This window comes from Capricornis sumatraensis, chromosome X (genome assembly GCF_032405125.1).
Source record: "Capricornis sumatraensis isolate serow.1 chromosome X, serow.2, whole genome shotgun sequence".
In the NCBI taxonomy this organism is placed as follows: domain Eukaryota; kingdom Metazoa; phylum Chordata; class Mammalia; order Artiodactyla; family Bovidae; genus Capricornis; species Capricornis sumatraensis.
In genome coordinates, this window is record NC_091092.1 from 68264059 (window position 1) to 68279920 (window position 15862).

The window sequence follows — 15862 nt, forward strand, 5'->3', positions numbered from 1 at the left end:
GTAGTTTATTGTGAACTAGTTTCTTTCAGGCTGTTTAAATGGACTAGTTCAGTTCAGTTCAGTTGAGTCGCTCAGTTGTGTCTGACTCTTTGCAACCCCATGAATCGCAGCACGCCAGGCCTCTCTGTCCATCACCAACTCCCGCAGTTCACTCAGACTCATGTCCATCGAGTCAGTGATGCCATCCAGCCATCTCATCCTCGGTCGTCCCCTTCTCCTCCTGCCTCCAATCCCTCACAGCATCAGAGTCTTCCAATGAATCAGCTCTTCACATGAGGTAGCAAAGGTACTGGAGTCTCAGCTTCAGCATCATTCCCTCCAAAGAAATCCCAGGGCTGATCTCCTTCAGAGTGGACTGGTTGGATCTCATTGCAGTCGAGGGACTCTCAAGAGTCTTCTCCAACACCACAGTTCAAAAGCATCAATTCTTCAGCACTCAGCCTTCTTCACAGTCCAACTCTCAGATCCATACTTGACCACAGGGAAAACCATAGCCGTGACTAGACGAACCTTAGTCGGCAAAGTAATGTCTCTGCTTTTGAATGTGCTATCTAGGTGGGTCATAACTTTTCTTCAAAGGAGTAAGCGTCTGGGTGCAGTCACCATCTGCAGTGATCTTGGAGTCCAAAAAAATAAAGTCTGACACTGTTTCCACTGTTTCCCCATCTATTTCCCCTGATGTGATGGGACTGGATGCCATGATCTTTGTTTTCTGAATGCTGAGCTTTAAGCCAACTTTTTCACTCTTCACTTTCACTTTCATCAAGAGGCTTTTTAGTTCCTCTTCACTTTCTGCCATAAGGGTAGTGTCATCTGCATATCTGAGGTTATTGATATTTCTCCCGGCAATCTTAATTCCAGCTTATGTTTCTTCCAGTCCAGCGTTTCTCATAATGTACTCTTCGTATAAGTTAAATAGGTAGGGTGACAATATACAGCCTTGACATACTCCTTGCCTATTTGGAACCAGTCTGTTGTTCCATGTACAGTTCTAATTGTTGCTTCCTGACCTGCATACAGATTTCTCAAGAAGCAGGTCAGGTGGTCTGGTATTCCCATCTCTTTCAGAATTTTCCTCAGTTTTTTGTGATCCACACAGTCAAAGGCTTTGGCATAGTCAATAAAGCAGAAATAGATGTTTTTCTGGAACTCTCTTGCTTTTCCCATGACCCAGCAGATGTTGGCAATTTGATCTCTAGTTCCTCTGCCTTTTTGAAAACCAGCTTGAACATCAGGAAGTTCACAGTTCATGTATTGCTATAGCCTGGCTTGGAGAATTTTGAGCATTAATTTACTAGCATGTGAGATGAGTGCAATTCTGCGGTAGTTTGAGCATTCTTTGGCGTTGCCTTTCTTTGGGATTGGAATGAAAACTGACCGTTTCCAGTCCTGTGGCCACTGCTGAGTTTTCCAAATTTGCTGGCATATTGAGTGCAGCACTTTCACATCATCATCTTTCAGGATTTGAAATAGCTCAACTGGAATTCCATCACCTCCACTAGCTTTGTTCATAGTGATGCTTTCTAAGGCCCACTTGACTTCACATTCCAGGATGTCTGGCTCTAGATGAGTGGTCACACCATTGTGATTATCTGGGTCGTGAAGATCTTTTTTTTACAGTTTTTCTGTGTATTTTTGCCACCTCTTCTTAATATTTTCTGCTTCTGTTAGGTCCATACTATTTCTATCCTTTATCGAGCCCATCTTTGCATGAAATGTTCCCTTGGTATCTCTAATTTTCTTGAAGAGATCTCTAGTCTTTCCCATTCTGTTCTTGTCCTCTATTTCTTTGCATTGATTGCTGAAAAAGACTTTATTATCTCTTCTTGCTTTTCTCTGGAACTCTACATTCAGATGCTTATATCTTTTCTTTTCTGCTTTGTTTTTCACCTTTCTTCTTTTCACATCTATTTGTAAGGCCTCCCCAGACAGCCATTTTGCTTTTTTGCATTTCTTTTCAATGGGGATGGTCTTGATCCCTGTCTCCTGTACAATGTCATGAACCTTACTCCATAGTTCATCAGGCACTCTATCTATCAGATCTTGGCCCTTAAATCTATTTTTCTCACTTCCACTGTATAATCATAAGGGATTTGATTTAGGTCATACCTGAATGGTCTAGCGGTTTACCCTACTTTTTTCAATTTATGTCTGAATCTGATGATAAGGAGTTCATGATCTGAGCCAGAGTCAGCTCCTGGTCTTGTTTTTGTTGACTGTATAGCGCTTCTCCATCTTTGGCTGCAAAGAATATAATCAATCTGATTTTGGGGTTTACTCTCTGGTGATGTCCATGTGTAGAGTCTTCTCTTGTGTTGTTGGAAGAGGGTGTTTGCTATGACCAGTGCATTTTCTTGGCAAAACTCTATTAGTCTTTTCCCTGCTTCATTCTGCATTCCAAGGCCAAATTTGTCTGTTACTCCAGGTGTTTCTTGACTTCCTACTTTTGCATTCCTGTCCCCTATAATGAAAAGGACATCTTTTTTTGGTGTTAGTTCTAAAAGGTCTTGTAGGTCTTCATAGAACCATTCAACTTCAGCTTCTTCAGCATTACTGGTTGGGGCATAGACTTGGATTACTGTGATATTGAATGATTTGCCTTGGAAACGAACAGAGATAATTCTTTCTTTTTTGAGATTGCATCCAAGTACTGCATTTCAGACTCTTTTGTTGACCATGATGGCTCCTCCATTTCTTCTGAGGGATTCTTGCCCGCAGGCAAACCACTTCAGTATTCTTGCCTTGAGAACCCTGTGAACAGTATGAAAAAGCAAAATGATAGGATACTGAAAGAGGAACTCCCCACGTCAGTAGGTGCCCAATGTGCTACTGGAAATTCGTTGAGAAATAACTCCGGAAAGAATGAAGGAATGGAGACAAAGCAAAAACAATACCCAGCTGTGGATGTGACTGGTGATAGAAGCAAGGTCTGATGCTGTAAAGAGCAACATTGCATAGGAACGTGGAATGTCAGGTCCATGAATCAAGGCATTTTGAAAGTAGTCAAACAAAAGATGGCAAGAGTGAACGTCGACATTCTAGGAATCACCAAACTGAAATATACTGGAATGGGTGAATTTAACTCAGATGACCATTGTATCTACCACTGCGGGCAGGAATCCCTCAGAAGAAACTGGACCAGAGCAACATTTTTCAGTGGTTGATTTTACTCTACTTGGAAACAAAATCCATCTGATTCCTCCATCCAGTGCCTTGTGAATTACAAAGTTTTCTGCTCTCTTTGGAGGTAACATGAACTATTCCTGACCCTGTATGAGTTCCATGGATTAGTCACTCTAATCCTTTGATTATTTTCCTGGCTCAGGTTAGTTTCTTCACTCACAGATGCTGAGTACTTGAGGAATACCATCTATATAACTCTACACTTCTCTCTGTATTTATCCCTTCTGTACTCTATCTTCTGAATTCTCTCCATCATGTCTCCCCAGTCTCTCAGATCCATCTCATCAACTTAGGAGTCTTCCAGGCTCTGTCTGACTTTACCCTCCTTGTATTACTGCTTAGGACCTCTTTCTAGGTAGTAAGCTAGGACACTGTAGGCTATTTTCATCTCTCAATCAGTATTCACTATCCTTTGTTGCCTGATGTCTAATGTCTTGAAACGTGTCATTTCATATATTTTGTCCGGTGTTTAGTTGTTTCTGATGGGAGAATAAATCCTGCCCTTATCTACTTAATTTTGTCTTGAAGTGATAGTCTTAAGAATAAGTAGAATTTTAATTGGGTGATAGTGATTCAACATCTCACTTCCAGAATTAAAATGTTGAATGTGGGAGAGCTACTGTTGATTCCCAGAGCTCCAAAACTTGCTGTGAGAAAGGAACAATGTGCTTCTGGGATGCTAGCCATTGCTTAAATGGCTGAGGTCTCTGGCTTGTATCTGCTTATCTCCAGTGTAGAACATTCCATGCATGGGCATAGACCGTGACTTTGATGTATTATTATAGAACAGAATTCTCTGTATGATAGGGTCTGTCTAGGACCCCTTCCCAGAGGGTTGTTAAAGGACCTTATTAAAACACAGTTCTGAGATATAGTGGGACAAAGTGAAAGGTTGTTGTTGAACCACACAAAGACGCCGGGGTTCTTGGCCTCTGGAGGAGAATTCAATCCAGGTCCAGAGACAAGGCTTGATCGCTCAGAGCTTTTGTGTAATAAAGTTTTATTAAAATATAAAGGAGATAGAGAAAGCTTCTGACATAGGCATTAGAAGGGGGCAGAAAGAGTATCCCCTTGCTAGTGTTAGCAATGAAATTATATACTCTCTAATTAGTTATTGCAATGAATCAAAAGAATATCTGGAGGTTGTAAAGACCTCATTAGACCTACTCCCATAATTTACATTTTAAGATAACAAGGTTAGCCAGAAGGTTTTTTCCAGAGACTGTCCTCAAGTAGGATACATTATTGTTATATAATCTTAAGGAATGGAGAGGGGAAAAAAGTTTGTCCTTTCTTCCTCCTTGAGAATTCCAGACCCCTCTCTCCTTAGGGACCCCTAGACTTCTTATCAACCTGCCTAGGAAATTACTCTCTCAACAGTATAACAGATATTCATGATTTCTTATATTAGACTGTAGAAGTGACAATAATAATTGAGACATTCTTACTTGTAGTTGTTTCTGATTTTCTTTTAAACCCTTCAGACCTCTATTCTCACTGTGAGACTATCTAAACTCATACTAGCACAGAAATGCAGTTAGTAAGTTTTGATTCCTAAGTCTGGAATATTAGGTAATAACAAGCATTTAAAATTCATTTCCCAAAGACAATAAATTAGTATAATCATTAAGCAGGCTTCTAAGAAATGATTTAATGGTTACTTCTATAGACAGCTTGTTAATAATTTTTTTATTGGTTTTACTTCATGTATCTGTACAAAAAAGCTGCTATATCATATCACCAAAAATGAGAACTTACTTACTCTTTAAGTCTTAGAAAGACACTTTTAAAAATACATTTTTGTATGTGTAAGTAATTAACCTCCAATTAAAATAAATAAATTTATATTAAAAAATAAAAAATAAACTGGCTAGTGTCAAAAAGAATTTTATTTTGTGATATATATATATATATGGGAATGACACCTCCCCAAATTTCTTTCCTCACAAACACACACACATGTGCACATGCACACACACGCACACACACACACACACACACACACACACACACACACACACACCCCTCACTCTTAGGCCATACCATGTTTTGCTAATGTCAAGAAAATATAAAGAGATGAATGACTGATACTTATAAAGCTGCTAGTTCTTCCAGAATTAACTTGTAGACCTAACAAGATTTCAAACAAAGTCCCAACAGGAATTCTTGTATGAAATTGAAAGATGATTTTATCAGTGTGCTTGGAAAAGTAAATGAAAAGAACTAAGATGTTTTGAAAATAAAGAACACCCTCTCCTTGCTCTATCACTTGTTTAAAACTTTATTAAGCTGCTACTATAAGCAAACCATCATAGTATCAACACAAGATTAGAAACATACTGCATATTCTAGGAAAATTCTGGTATATGTGATTTATCATATATTGTAGTAGAAGAAGAATCACAAGGTAATGGCAAAGAGAATGATTGTTCAGTAAACAGTATATGAGAAATTGGTTAGATATTTCAGAAAGAAAAAAAAGAAAACATTTTAAATTATCACTACCACTTACAAGGATAAATCTTACTTACATTGAAGAGGTAAATCTGGAAAAAAATTCATCCTGAAAGAAAATGCAGCTGAATATGTAGTTGATTGAGGAATACATGGCAGCCCACTCTTGTATTCATGCCTGGAGAATCCCCATGGACAGAGGAGCCTGGTGGGTTATAATCCATGGGGTCACAAAGAGTCGGACATGGCTGAGCAACTAAGCACAGCACAGCACATGTAGTTGATTATTAAATGGAGGTCTTATTGATCATGAAAGTGATGAAGTAAAATCATACAGAAATTATATTTAAATTTGTGTACATAAAATTAAGAATTACTAAACATCAAAAACCAGCACAAAGTTGGGAAAATATCTACATATAATATGATGAACTAACATTTTTATTATTTAAAGAATTTTTACCAATTGAAAAAAAACAACAGATAATGGGAAATAGGGAAAAACATTACTGATAGTTCACTAAAAATCTAGAAAGGTCATTAGACATGGAAAAATATATAGCCTAAGAATAAAATTTTAAGACAGTGGATACCATCTTTGTTTGTCAGTTTAGAAAATATTTTTTAAAAGGGTAATTTTCAGTGCTGCCATGACTATGGTAAGACACGTGCTTTCATAAGCTGCTGATGGAAGTGTAAGTTATTATAACCCTTTGACAAATAATTTTGTTATGTATGTCAAGAATCTTGGACTGTTTATTCTCCTTGACTGTATAGTATTTGCTTTTTTATTTCTCATAAAATCCATTTTGGGGAAGTAACCATAAGTATCAGAAATATATATGCATATTGCTGATTTATTTATAATGGTGAAAAATTGAAATAACCTAAATAAACATTAGGTAGACTATAGTAAATTAGTATGTTAATATTGTATAGCTATTGAAAACTCTTTATAAATAAGTTTTAAAGATATTAAAAGAATCCCTGTGATATTAAGTGGGAGAAAAGGAGTCCACTAACTAGTATGTATATAGTGTGATCTCAAATATATTGAAATGTACACACTCATATACATGAATGTCTTGAAGAGCAAACGAAAATACTAGCATTTCTTAACTCAGGGTGCTGGGGTTTTACATGATTTTTATTTGGGAGAAGACTCAGGGTAATTAGTGACTAGGAAAACATTAGTGGTAGTGAACCTGAAACTTATAAAAGTTTTAACATAGCATATGGCAAAAGTGGATTCTGGGGAACAGGGAGTTCTTAGGGACAGTTATTTCTGAGTTCAAATCCTGAGCATTCTTACTGTGTTTTTCTGGGCAGGTTAGTTTATCACTCTGAGTGTCCATACATAAGGTGGTGATAATACGAACCTTGTAAGATTGTTTGGAAGATTGTAATAACATAATGAATGAAAAGTTTAAACTATAAACTGGCGAGTATATTATCTTGTTATGAAATTGTCTTTGAGGAAAACCTCATGAGGGACATAAAGAAACTTACTATTATGTGCTAGTCACTTTTCATTCATTATCTTCCAAACAACCTTATGAGGTCAGTGTTATCACCACCTTACATAAGGACACTCAGAATTATAAACTAACCTGCCTAGAAAAACATATAATTGCCGTAAGCTATAAACTGGGCTTTCTTAGTGGTGCAGTGGTAAAGAATCTGCCTGCCAGTGCAGGAGACACAGGGTCCCTGGAGAGGGAAATGGCAACCCACTCCAGATTCTTGCCTGGGAAGTCCCATGGACAGAGGAGCCAGGTGGGCTACAGTCCATAGGGTCACAAAGCGTCCCAAACAATTTATGACTAAAACAACAACAACAAACTAAACTATAGACTGTTTCTTCTTTTAGAGTTTCAAAGATTTTTGTTTAGGGTTTTCTTATGTGTTAAATTGCAGTGAACGCTTTGATTAGCCTTATTCAAAGGTGAAATAGGTAACATCTGTTTTTCTTCTTAATAAAATATCATGTGAAAATGTTCTTGTACTTTTACCATTATAATAGTCAAATGAATTCTCCTGAAACTTAGATAATGAAAGTCTTTGTTTATCTGCAGATTATTTTAAAAAGTGAGTGGAGTATCAAAATTTATCTTAAATTGCTCATTCTCAGCAATTTTACTAGTAACCTTAATTGGCATAATATAATTCAGTGGCCATGTTTCTGAGTGGAAAAGCCAGTTTCAAGATTTTATGATATGTCATTCAAATTTTGAACTTTCTTAATAATCTATATATTTCTTTAATGAAAATAAAAAATTTCTAGATAAGTTATTTGTTTTGCCAATTAGAAGACCTTGCTAAATCTTAACAATTACATCTAATGGTTGTATAGTGCTCAATTTTGTGTTTAAATAACACTTACTTATGAATATAGATGTAGACCTCTAATAATACCACCTCATCGTTGAATACATAGAATTTTATAATTTACAAAGCTTTTTTTCCCCACATAAACTAAGCTGACTCTTAAAACAATCTTGTTAAATAGATGTAGCAGATACTATTATCCTTATTTTACAGGTTTAGAAACTTAAGCCTAGAGGGCTAAGTGACATGTCAGACCTTATACTGCTAATTCTAAGTCCAGTGCACTTTTCACTTTATCATAGTAACTCTATTCCCAGGCACAAAAGATTTAGGAATTCAGTGCCTTTAGACCCATATTGGCAACCCACTCCAGTGTTCTTGCCAAGAGAATCCCAGGGACAGGGGAGCCTAGTGGACTGCTGTCTGTGGGGTCGCACAGAGTCAGACACAACTGAAGTGACTTAGCAGCAGCAGCAGCAGACCCATATATTTTGCTGGCAGAAGAGTCCTGGAGCTACCCCTTAGGTCAGGGATTGGATTTAGAATTGTGTTTAATGTAAGAGTTACTAATTGACAACTTATATTAGTAATAGAAGCTTTAGGTTAGTAGACCTGATAAAAGCAAAATTATCACTGAGAAGTGATAGTAGAAAATGAAAGAGAAAATAGTAGAAATAGTGGAATTCCAGTACTAAAACAAAATAACCAATATATTGTAAAGATCCTGAGAATATCCCTATATATTAGTATACTAAAATTAATAATTAAATTATGATAATAAATCATTTTTTAAAAGGTAAATCTGTGTGGTACATTCAGTGTAAATAGATATACAAACTGTATAATATATTTTAGGAAGATCCACATTAAAATGATTAATAGTGAGAGAAGCATTCTTAAAGAAGTTAATTTCATCTGTATACTTGTTTTATTTTCCTGTTTGCCTAGATTTGTCTGTTTCCTGTTTTTAAAAGAACAAAATTTAAATAATTGCAACATTGAAAAAAAGATTAAATGGTAAATTATTATTTTATTCTAGGTTCTGTTTACAGAGGAAGATGTGAAATTCTACCTTGCAGAACTAGCCCTTGCTTTGGATCATCTACATCGATTAGGAATTGTATATAGAGACCTGAAGCCAGAAAAGTAAAGTTGTATTCTTTTTATGTATACCTGTTCCCAGTATTTCTACTACTTTTTTCTTCATTAAGTCTATTATTTTAAAGATTCTATGAAAATATACATGAATTATACAATTATATGAAACATACTTTAAAAAGTAATCTTCATCAGATACCCATTGATTTTAAATTAGTCATTTCAAAATTTTCTGGTACATCAAATTTTATGTGAATATTTTATCCTGTGTTATTGAATATGAATTTTGATTTACAGCATTTTGCTTGATGAAATAGGACATATCAAGTTAACAGGTATGCAAATTTTCTTATTCTATCCTAAGCCTGTTTTCTGTTTTTATTAATATGTATATTTGTCTAAGCCTGTTTTTCCTCTTGATTTAATTTGCATTTTATTCATTTCTTTAGTGAACTAAAGTTCATTTAAAGGGTAGATAACACTCAATATGCTCTAATTGTAATACAAAAAATTATACAATAGTGTCATTGTCCTCATTAAGAAATGACATTTGGTTTTCTAGGTGAAAGCACATCATTTTTGTTTCAGTCTAGACTGAAAGATTTATCATAAGTAGCTACCACATTTGAAATATAGTGAATTATAAACTTTTAAACCAGGTGTTTCATAATCAGAGGTTCATTTTATTCTTTTTTTTTTTCGTAAAAACACGTTTTATTTTTTACTTTATTTTGAATGCTGAGTGTTTACAGTATATAACACACTCTGCTAATTCTCTCAGGACTCTTAGGCATAAAGTCTCCTTATTATACCATTAAAATCTTTTACTTTCAAATAATTATAGACTGACAATAAGTTGCAAAAATAGTGCCATTACCCAGCTTCCCATATGATGACATTTTATAAAATTACTACTGTGTTGTCAAACTCAGGAAATTGATAGGTACAGTAGAACTAACTAGACTATATACTTTACTTGGATTTCACCGGTTTTTGCATGTATTCATTTTTTTTTGTTTGTCTCCATGACATTATATCCATATATGTAGATTTGAATACCATCATCATTATCAATAAGCAGAACTGATCTACAACCATATCTGTCCATTTATAATCACATTCTTACCCCCTTCTTTAACTTTTAACAACCATTTATCTGCTCTACATTTCCCAGTTTGTTACTTTAAGAATATGATACAAATAGAACTGTACAGTAGTCACATACCTGGACATTTATCCTAGAAGAATAAAAACTTACATGCACACAAAAAATCTATACGTGAGTTTTCTTTTTTTTAATATAAATGTATGGCAAAACCAATACAATATTGTAAAGTAATTAACCTCCAATGAAAATAAATTTATATTAAAAAATCTATACATGAATTCTCATAGCAGCTCTATTTGAAATGGCCCAAGGCTAGAAATGTCCAAGACGTCCTTCACAGAGTGAATGGATGGGTACATCTATATAGTAGAATACTACCCAGCAGTATATGCGGCAACTTGGACTGGGCATTACACTGAGTGAGCCAATCTCAAAAGGTTACTTGTGTTTTAAATAGGTAGTAAATTCTGTATTTAATTATCAGAATGTTAAAAAAGAGATAAAATGAAGATATGGTCTTTGCAAACAAGTTTGGACCAGTACACTTTAAAGGTTCAGTTCAGTTCAGTCGCTCAGTCGTGTCCGACTCTTTGCGACCCCATGAATCGCACCACACCAGGCCTCCCTGTCCATCACCACCTCCCGAAGTTCACTCAAACTCACGTCCATTGAGGCGGTGATGCCATCCAGCCATCTCATCCTCTGTCGTCCCCTTCTCTGCCTGCCCCCAATCCCTCCCAGCATCAGTCTTTTCCAATGAGTCAACTCTTCACATTAGGTGGTCAAAGTACTGCAGTTTCAGCTTCAGCATCATTCCTTCCAAAAAACACCCAGGGCTGATCTCCTTTAGAATGGACTGGTTGGATCTCCTTGCAGTCCAAGGGACTCTCAAGAGTCTTCTCCAACACCACAGTTCAAAAGCATCAATTCTTCGGCACCCTGCTTTCTTCACAGTCCAACTCTCACATCCATACATGACCATTGGAAAAACCATAGCCTTGACTAGACGGACCTTAGTCAGCAAAGTAATGTCTCTGCTTTTGAATATGCTATCTCGGTTGGTCATTGTTATGCTCCGAGCCCATATCTCCGAACCGACCGAGAGAGCAAGTCCACCACAGTATTGCAAACGCAAGAAGGGAGTTTGTTTATTCCTAGCGCGCTAGGGCCCAAGTCTCATCCCACACAAGGGAATCTGACAAGAGCCGCGAACAAAGGAGTATGGCGGCTTATATACAGGCAGTTCTTTGTCTCAGTTACAGGAGTAGCTGGCGTTACATGATTGGCCAGGCAGGATGAGCGCATATCCTGTCTCTTTCTGGTAAACATGACTCAGGTCCTAGAGACCGTCGTTTGGTCCCTAACATTCCCCCCTGTCCTTAGATCATATAGAGGAATCTTCCTCTCAGTCCTGAGACACAGTTTGATATTGTTGTCGAAGCGCAAACAGCTGTACTGTATTTATGCGTTCCTTTACAAAGACTACAAGTCTATTGATAATACATGGGCCGAAGGTAAGCATTAGTAAAAGTACTAGCAGGGGTCCTAGCAAGGTGGAGATTAAAGTAGTCAGCCAAGGGGATTGTTGAAACCAAGATTCAAACCATCCCTGTTGAGCCTCACGTTCTCGTTTACGTTGGGCTAGTCCTTCTCTCACTTTGGCCATAGATTCTCTAACTATTCCTGTATGATCCGCATAGAAACAGCACTCTTCTCCTAGGGCAGCACAGAGTCCCCCTTGTTGCAGAAAGAGCAGATCTAATCCCCTCCTGTTTTGCAGAACTTCTTCAGATAGAGAAGTTAGAGATGATTCTAAATGACTAATAGATTGCTCTATACGGGTAATGTCTTCATCTGTGGCCGCTCTCAGGGAGTTAAATCCTTGGCCTTGCAGGGACAGAGCTGTTATTCTGGTTCCAGCCCCGGCTATTCCAAGACTGAACATAGTTGCTATGGTTATGGCGGTAAGAGGTTCCCTCTTAACTTTATAAGTTCTTTTTGGAGGATTTAGAGTTAATTTCTCGGCCCAATAATCATATATTGCTTTTTCTGGTTGGTACAGAATCTTTGGCATGACAGCCACCATAACACAGAATTCTTCTTTGGGGTCAAAGATTGAGCTATGCAGGCAAGGAGTTAGCCCTGTGTGTGAACAGACCCACCATCCCCCCATTTGAGGTATTAACCATTTAGCTACAGGCAAATCATCAGGCTCGACGACATGCACACAAAGTGGAGAGTTTGCTGGAAACACCGTGCCCATGCATAAGCCCTTTCCCCATATCTCTTTCATCATCAGACCCACCTTTCGGTCCCCCCAATGACATTGAGGAGGATCGGTGCTGTTGCCCAAGTCATAAGAGGCATTGAGGCCTACTGCTTCGTAATAAGGGGGAATTAAGTTGTAACATAACCAACAAGATTTAGTTGCCTCAGGATGGGTCTGATTCAGGGTGGCATAAGCTACCCTAATCAGCTTCCATAGGGGATCTATTTCAGCGAGCGCTTCTGCTTCGGGACTCACTGCCAAAGATGTTGGCATGGAAGTCGTTAAGCGGGGGGTTACAGCCAGCTTTTCTACTTTGTTGGGCCCGATACTGTGTACAAGAATTGGCTCTAAGACCTGGCTCACTACTATAATCCCTTTCCCATCAACCCCAAACCCTCCTGATTCCCTCGTCTGTAGCCCCCAAGATAAGCTAGAGATCCAGGTCCCCTCTTTTTTGCTTTTTTCTGGATTGAACCCTATTCTGACTTGTGCATAATTGCAACTTTCTCAGCTAAAAGTTGGATCTCCGAGGACCCTAGGGAGGGGCTTGGTGAATGAAAAATTAAGTAAATCTCGATTTCCTACTTCCCAGCGCCGAGGTCCATCATTAGAAGTAACACAATCCCAAGTTTTACAATAAGAGTCTTGTGCCCCCCCACAGGTCTTCCAGTCATGCCTGGGTGTGCCTGGGCATGCCCAGAACCCTTGTTCTCGGATATAACCCCTAGCCCAAGGCACATTTACCATTGGCTTAAGGTCAAAGTACAAGTCTGGCCACCATGTGTTTGGTGGATGTATTGCGGTAGTGGAGTTTAGCACCTCTCGTGTTAGTCCATTTTGCAGCTTCCAGGTGATTTTGACAGGTTGATGCGGGTTCACGCTGGCAACTCTGGAGCAGAGTAACTGGGTCATCCACAAGAGGGCCCAGCCGAGTTGTCCTGGTCCTGTTGGCGCCTTCGAAGCTTTAGCCTCAAGGGGTTGGACGGGTGCAGAGATGCTTCCCATTCTTTCTTAGCGTCTTCTTGCTCTACTGAAGCAGCTGGGCGTACGTGGTTGCAATGCACCCAAGGCCCGATACCGTCAACCTTTAGGGCAGTTGGGGTGGTAAGAAGAACAACATAAGGACCCTTCCATTTGGGTTCTATTGCCTTGGTTTGGTGCCTTTTGACCCACACCCAGTCTCCTGGGCCAGTGTCATGTGAGGGAATAGTTCCCTTATTTTGACCCACATGTATTTCCCGGAGCAGTTTCCAGACACGAGAGTGCATCTTGCTTAAGGCCATCAAGGCCTCTTGGAGTTGCCCCAACGTGGGAGGCGGTAGTTTCTTCCCTTCAAATATTGGACATACAGGGGGAGGTCTCCCATACAGAATCTCAAATGGGGTCAAATTAAGTTGATAAGGAGTATTACGCGCACGGAAGAGGGCGAAGGGAAGGAGGGTCACCCAGTCCCCGCCAGTCTCTATAGCCAATTTAGTTAAAGTTTCTTTTAGAGTCCGATTCATTCTTTCTACTTGCCCTGAGCTCTGTGGACTGTATTCACAATGTAACTTCCATTTAGTCCCCAGGGCTAGGGCAAGGCTCTGAACTATTTGACTCACAAAGGCAGGTCCATTATCAGAGCCGATGGTCACTGGCAGGCCAAACCTGGGAACTATTTCTTCTAAAATCTTTTTTGCCACTATCATCGCGGTTTCTCCCTTTGTAGGAAAAGCTTCCACCCACCCTGAGAAGGTATCCACCAACACTAACAAGTACCGGTAACCATACTTGCCTGGCCTTACCTCGGTGAAATCTATTTCCCAGTGTTGCCCTGGTCCTTCTCCCTGATACCTCAGTCCTGCATGTTGTCCTTTTCCTGGCCTCATCTGTTGACACGCCTTACAAGCATGCACTATGTTCTTTACAGTTGTCTGGTGCCGGGGAAATCGCAGGTGCACAGTTTGAAAGAGCATCAGAGTCTTCTTTTCTCCCAGATGAGTAGACAAGTGCAAATGCTCACATAGTTGCCATCCCAACTGAGCAGGGAGTATCAAGTAGCCGTCTGAGTCTCGGTACCATCCATCTTTATCTTTTTGAAGGTTGGTGTGTTTTTGGATCCAAGCAAAGTCTGTGGATGAATACTCAGGGGTTGGGGGCAGAGTTCCCATACCTGGAGGTGGAAGTCCGATCGCCAACACAGGGGTGATGAAATCTTTATCAGCTACTTTTCGAGCTGCCAGGTCTGCAGCACAATTCCCTCGTGCCGTGGGGCTGTCACCCTTCTGATGTCCAGGTACGTGTACTATTGACACAGCCTGAGGCATCTGTACAGCCTCTAAAAGTCTACGGATTTCAGGCAAGTTTTTAATTTCTTTTCCTTCAGCTGTCAAAAACCCCCGTTCCCGATATATCGGGCCCTGGATGTGTACCGTGCCAAAAGCATAGCAACTGTCAGTGAAAATAGTTATTCTTTTTCTTTTGGCTCTCTCTAATGCTTGAATCAGGGCAATTAACTCTGCCTTTTGTGCTGAGGTATCCGGTGGAAGGGCCTCTGCCCATATCGTCTGTCCAGAGTCATCTACTACTGCGGCTCCCGCCCGTCTCTGTCCATCTTTTACATAACTGCTGCCGTCTGTGAACCATTTTAGCTCACTGTTATCCAGTGGAGTATAGGTTAAGTCCTTTCGCATTGCTGTTACCCCGGCCAGTATCTCATCACAATCATGGAGGGGGCTATTTTCCCCCGGATTGGGCAAAAGAGTGGCCGGATTTAGAGTGCAGGGCGTTTGGAAATGAATCCGTGGGGTGTCAAGTAGCAAGGCCTGGTAGTGCGTCAAGCGGGCATTAGAAATCCATTTACCTGGGGGTTGCTTTAAAACTCTCTCTATGGCATGAGGAGTGTAGACCAAGAGTCTCTGTCCATAAGTCAGTTTATCAGCATCGTGGACTAAGAGCGCGGTGGCCGCGATGATACGGAGGCAAGGTGGCCATCTGGCTGCCACTGGGTCCAGTCTCTTGGAAAGGTAAGCTACAGGTCGCTTCCATGGTCCCCATCTCTGTGTTAGTACCCCTTTTCCTATCCCCCACTTTTCATCTACAAATAATTGGAAAGGCTTAGATGGATCAGGGAGGGCAAGGGCAGGAGCTTCTAGCAAGGCTCACCTGAGCTCTTGGAAGGCCTCTTTCATTGGCTCAGTCCATTTCCAGTCCTTGTTTTCTTTGGTCCCCTCATATAGGGGCTTGGCCTTTTCTGCAAACCCCAAGATCCATAACCGGCAATATCCCACCGTTCCCAGAAATTCTCTCACTTGTCTAGGGTTAGCCGGCTCAGGGATCTGGAGGATGGTTTCTTTCATAGCCTGTGTTAGCCACCTCTGGCCCTGTTTTATCTTATAACCGAGGTATGTAACCTCTTGCTTGGCAATCTGGGCCTTTTTGGC

At 39.6% G+C, this 15862-nt stretch overlaps 1 protein-coding gene across 1 annotated transcript in view; it reads left to right on the forward strand.

Annotated features, from left to right (window-relative positions):
• RPS6KA6 (ribosomal protein S6 kinase A6) overlaps positions 1-15862 on the forward strand; it is a 186596-nt gene that overhangs the window by 87048 nt on the left and 83686 nt on the right. Inside the window, exons 7-8 of the mRNA XM_068962121.1 lie at positions 9005-9111; positions 9361-9398. Coding sequence (XP_068818222.1) covers positions 9005-9111; positions 9361-9398 — 145 coding nt within the window. The remainder of the gene's footprint in view (positions 1-9004; positions 9112-9360; positions 9399-15862) is intronic.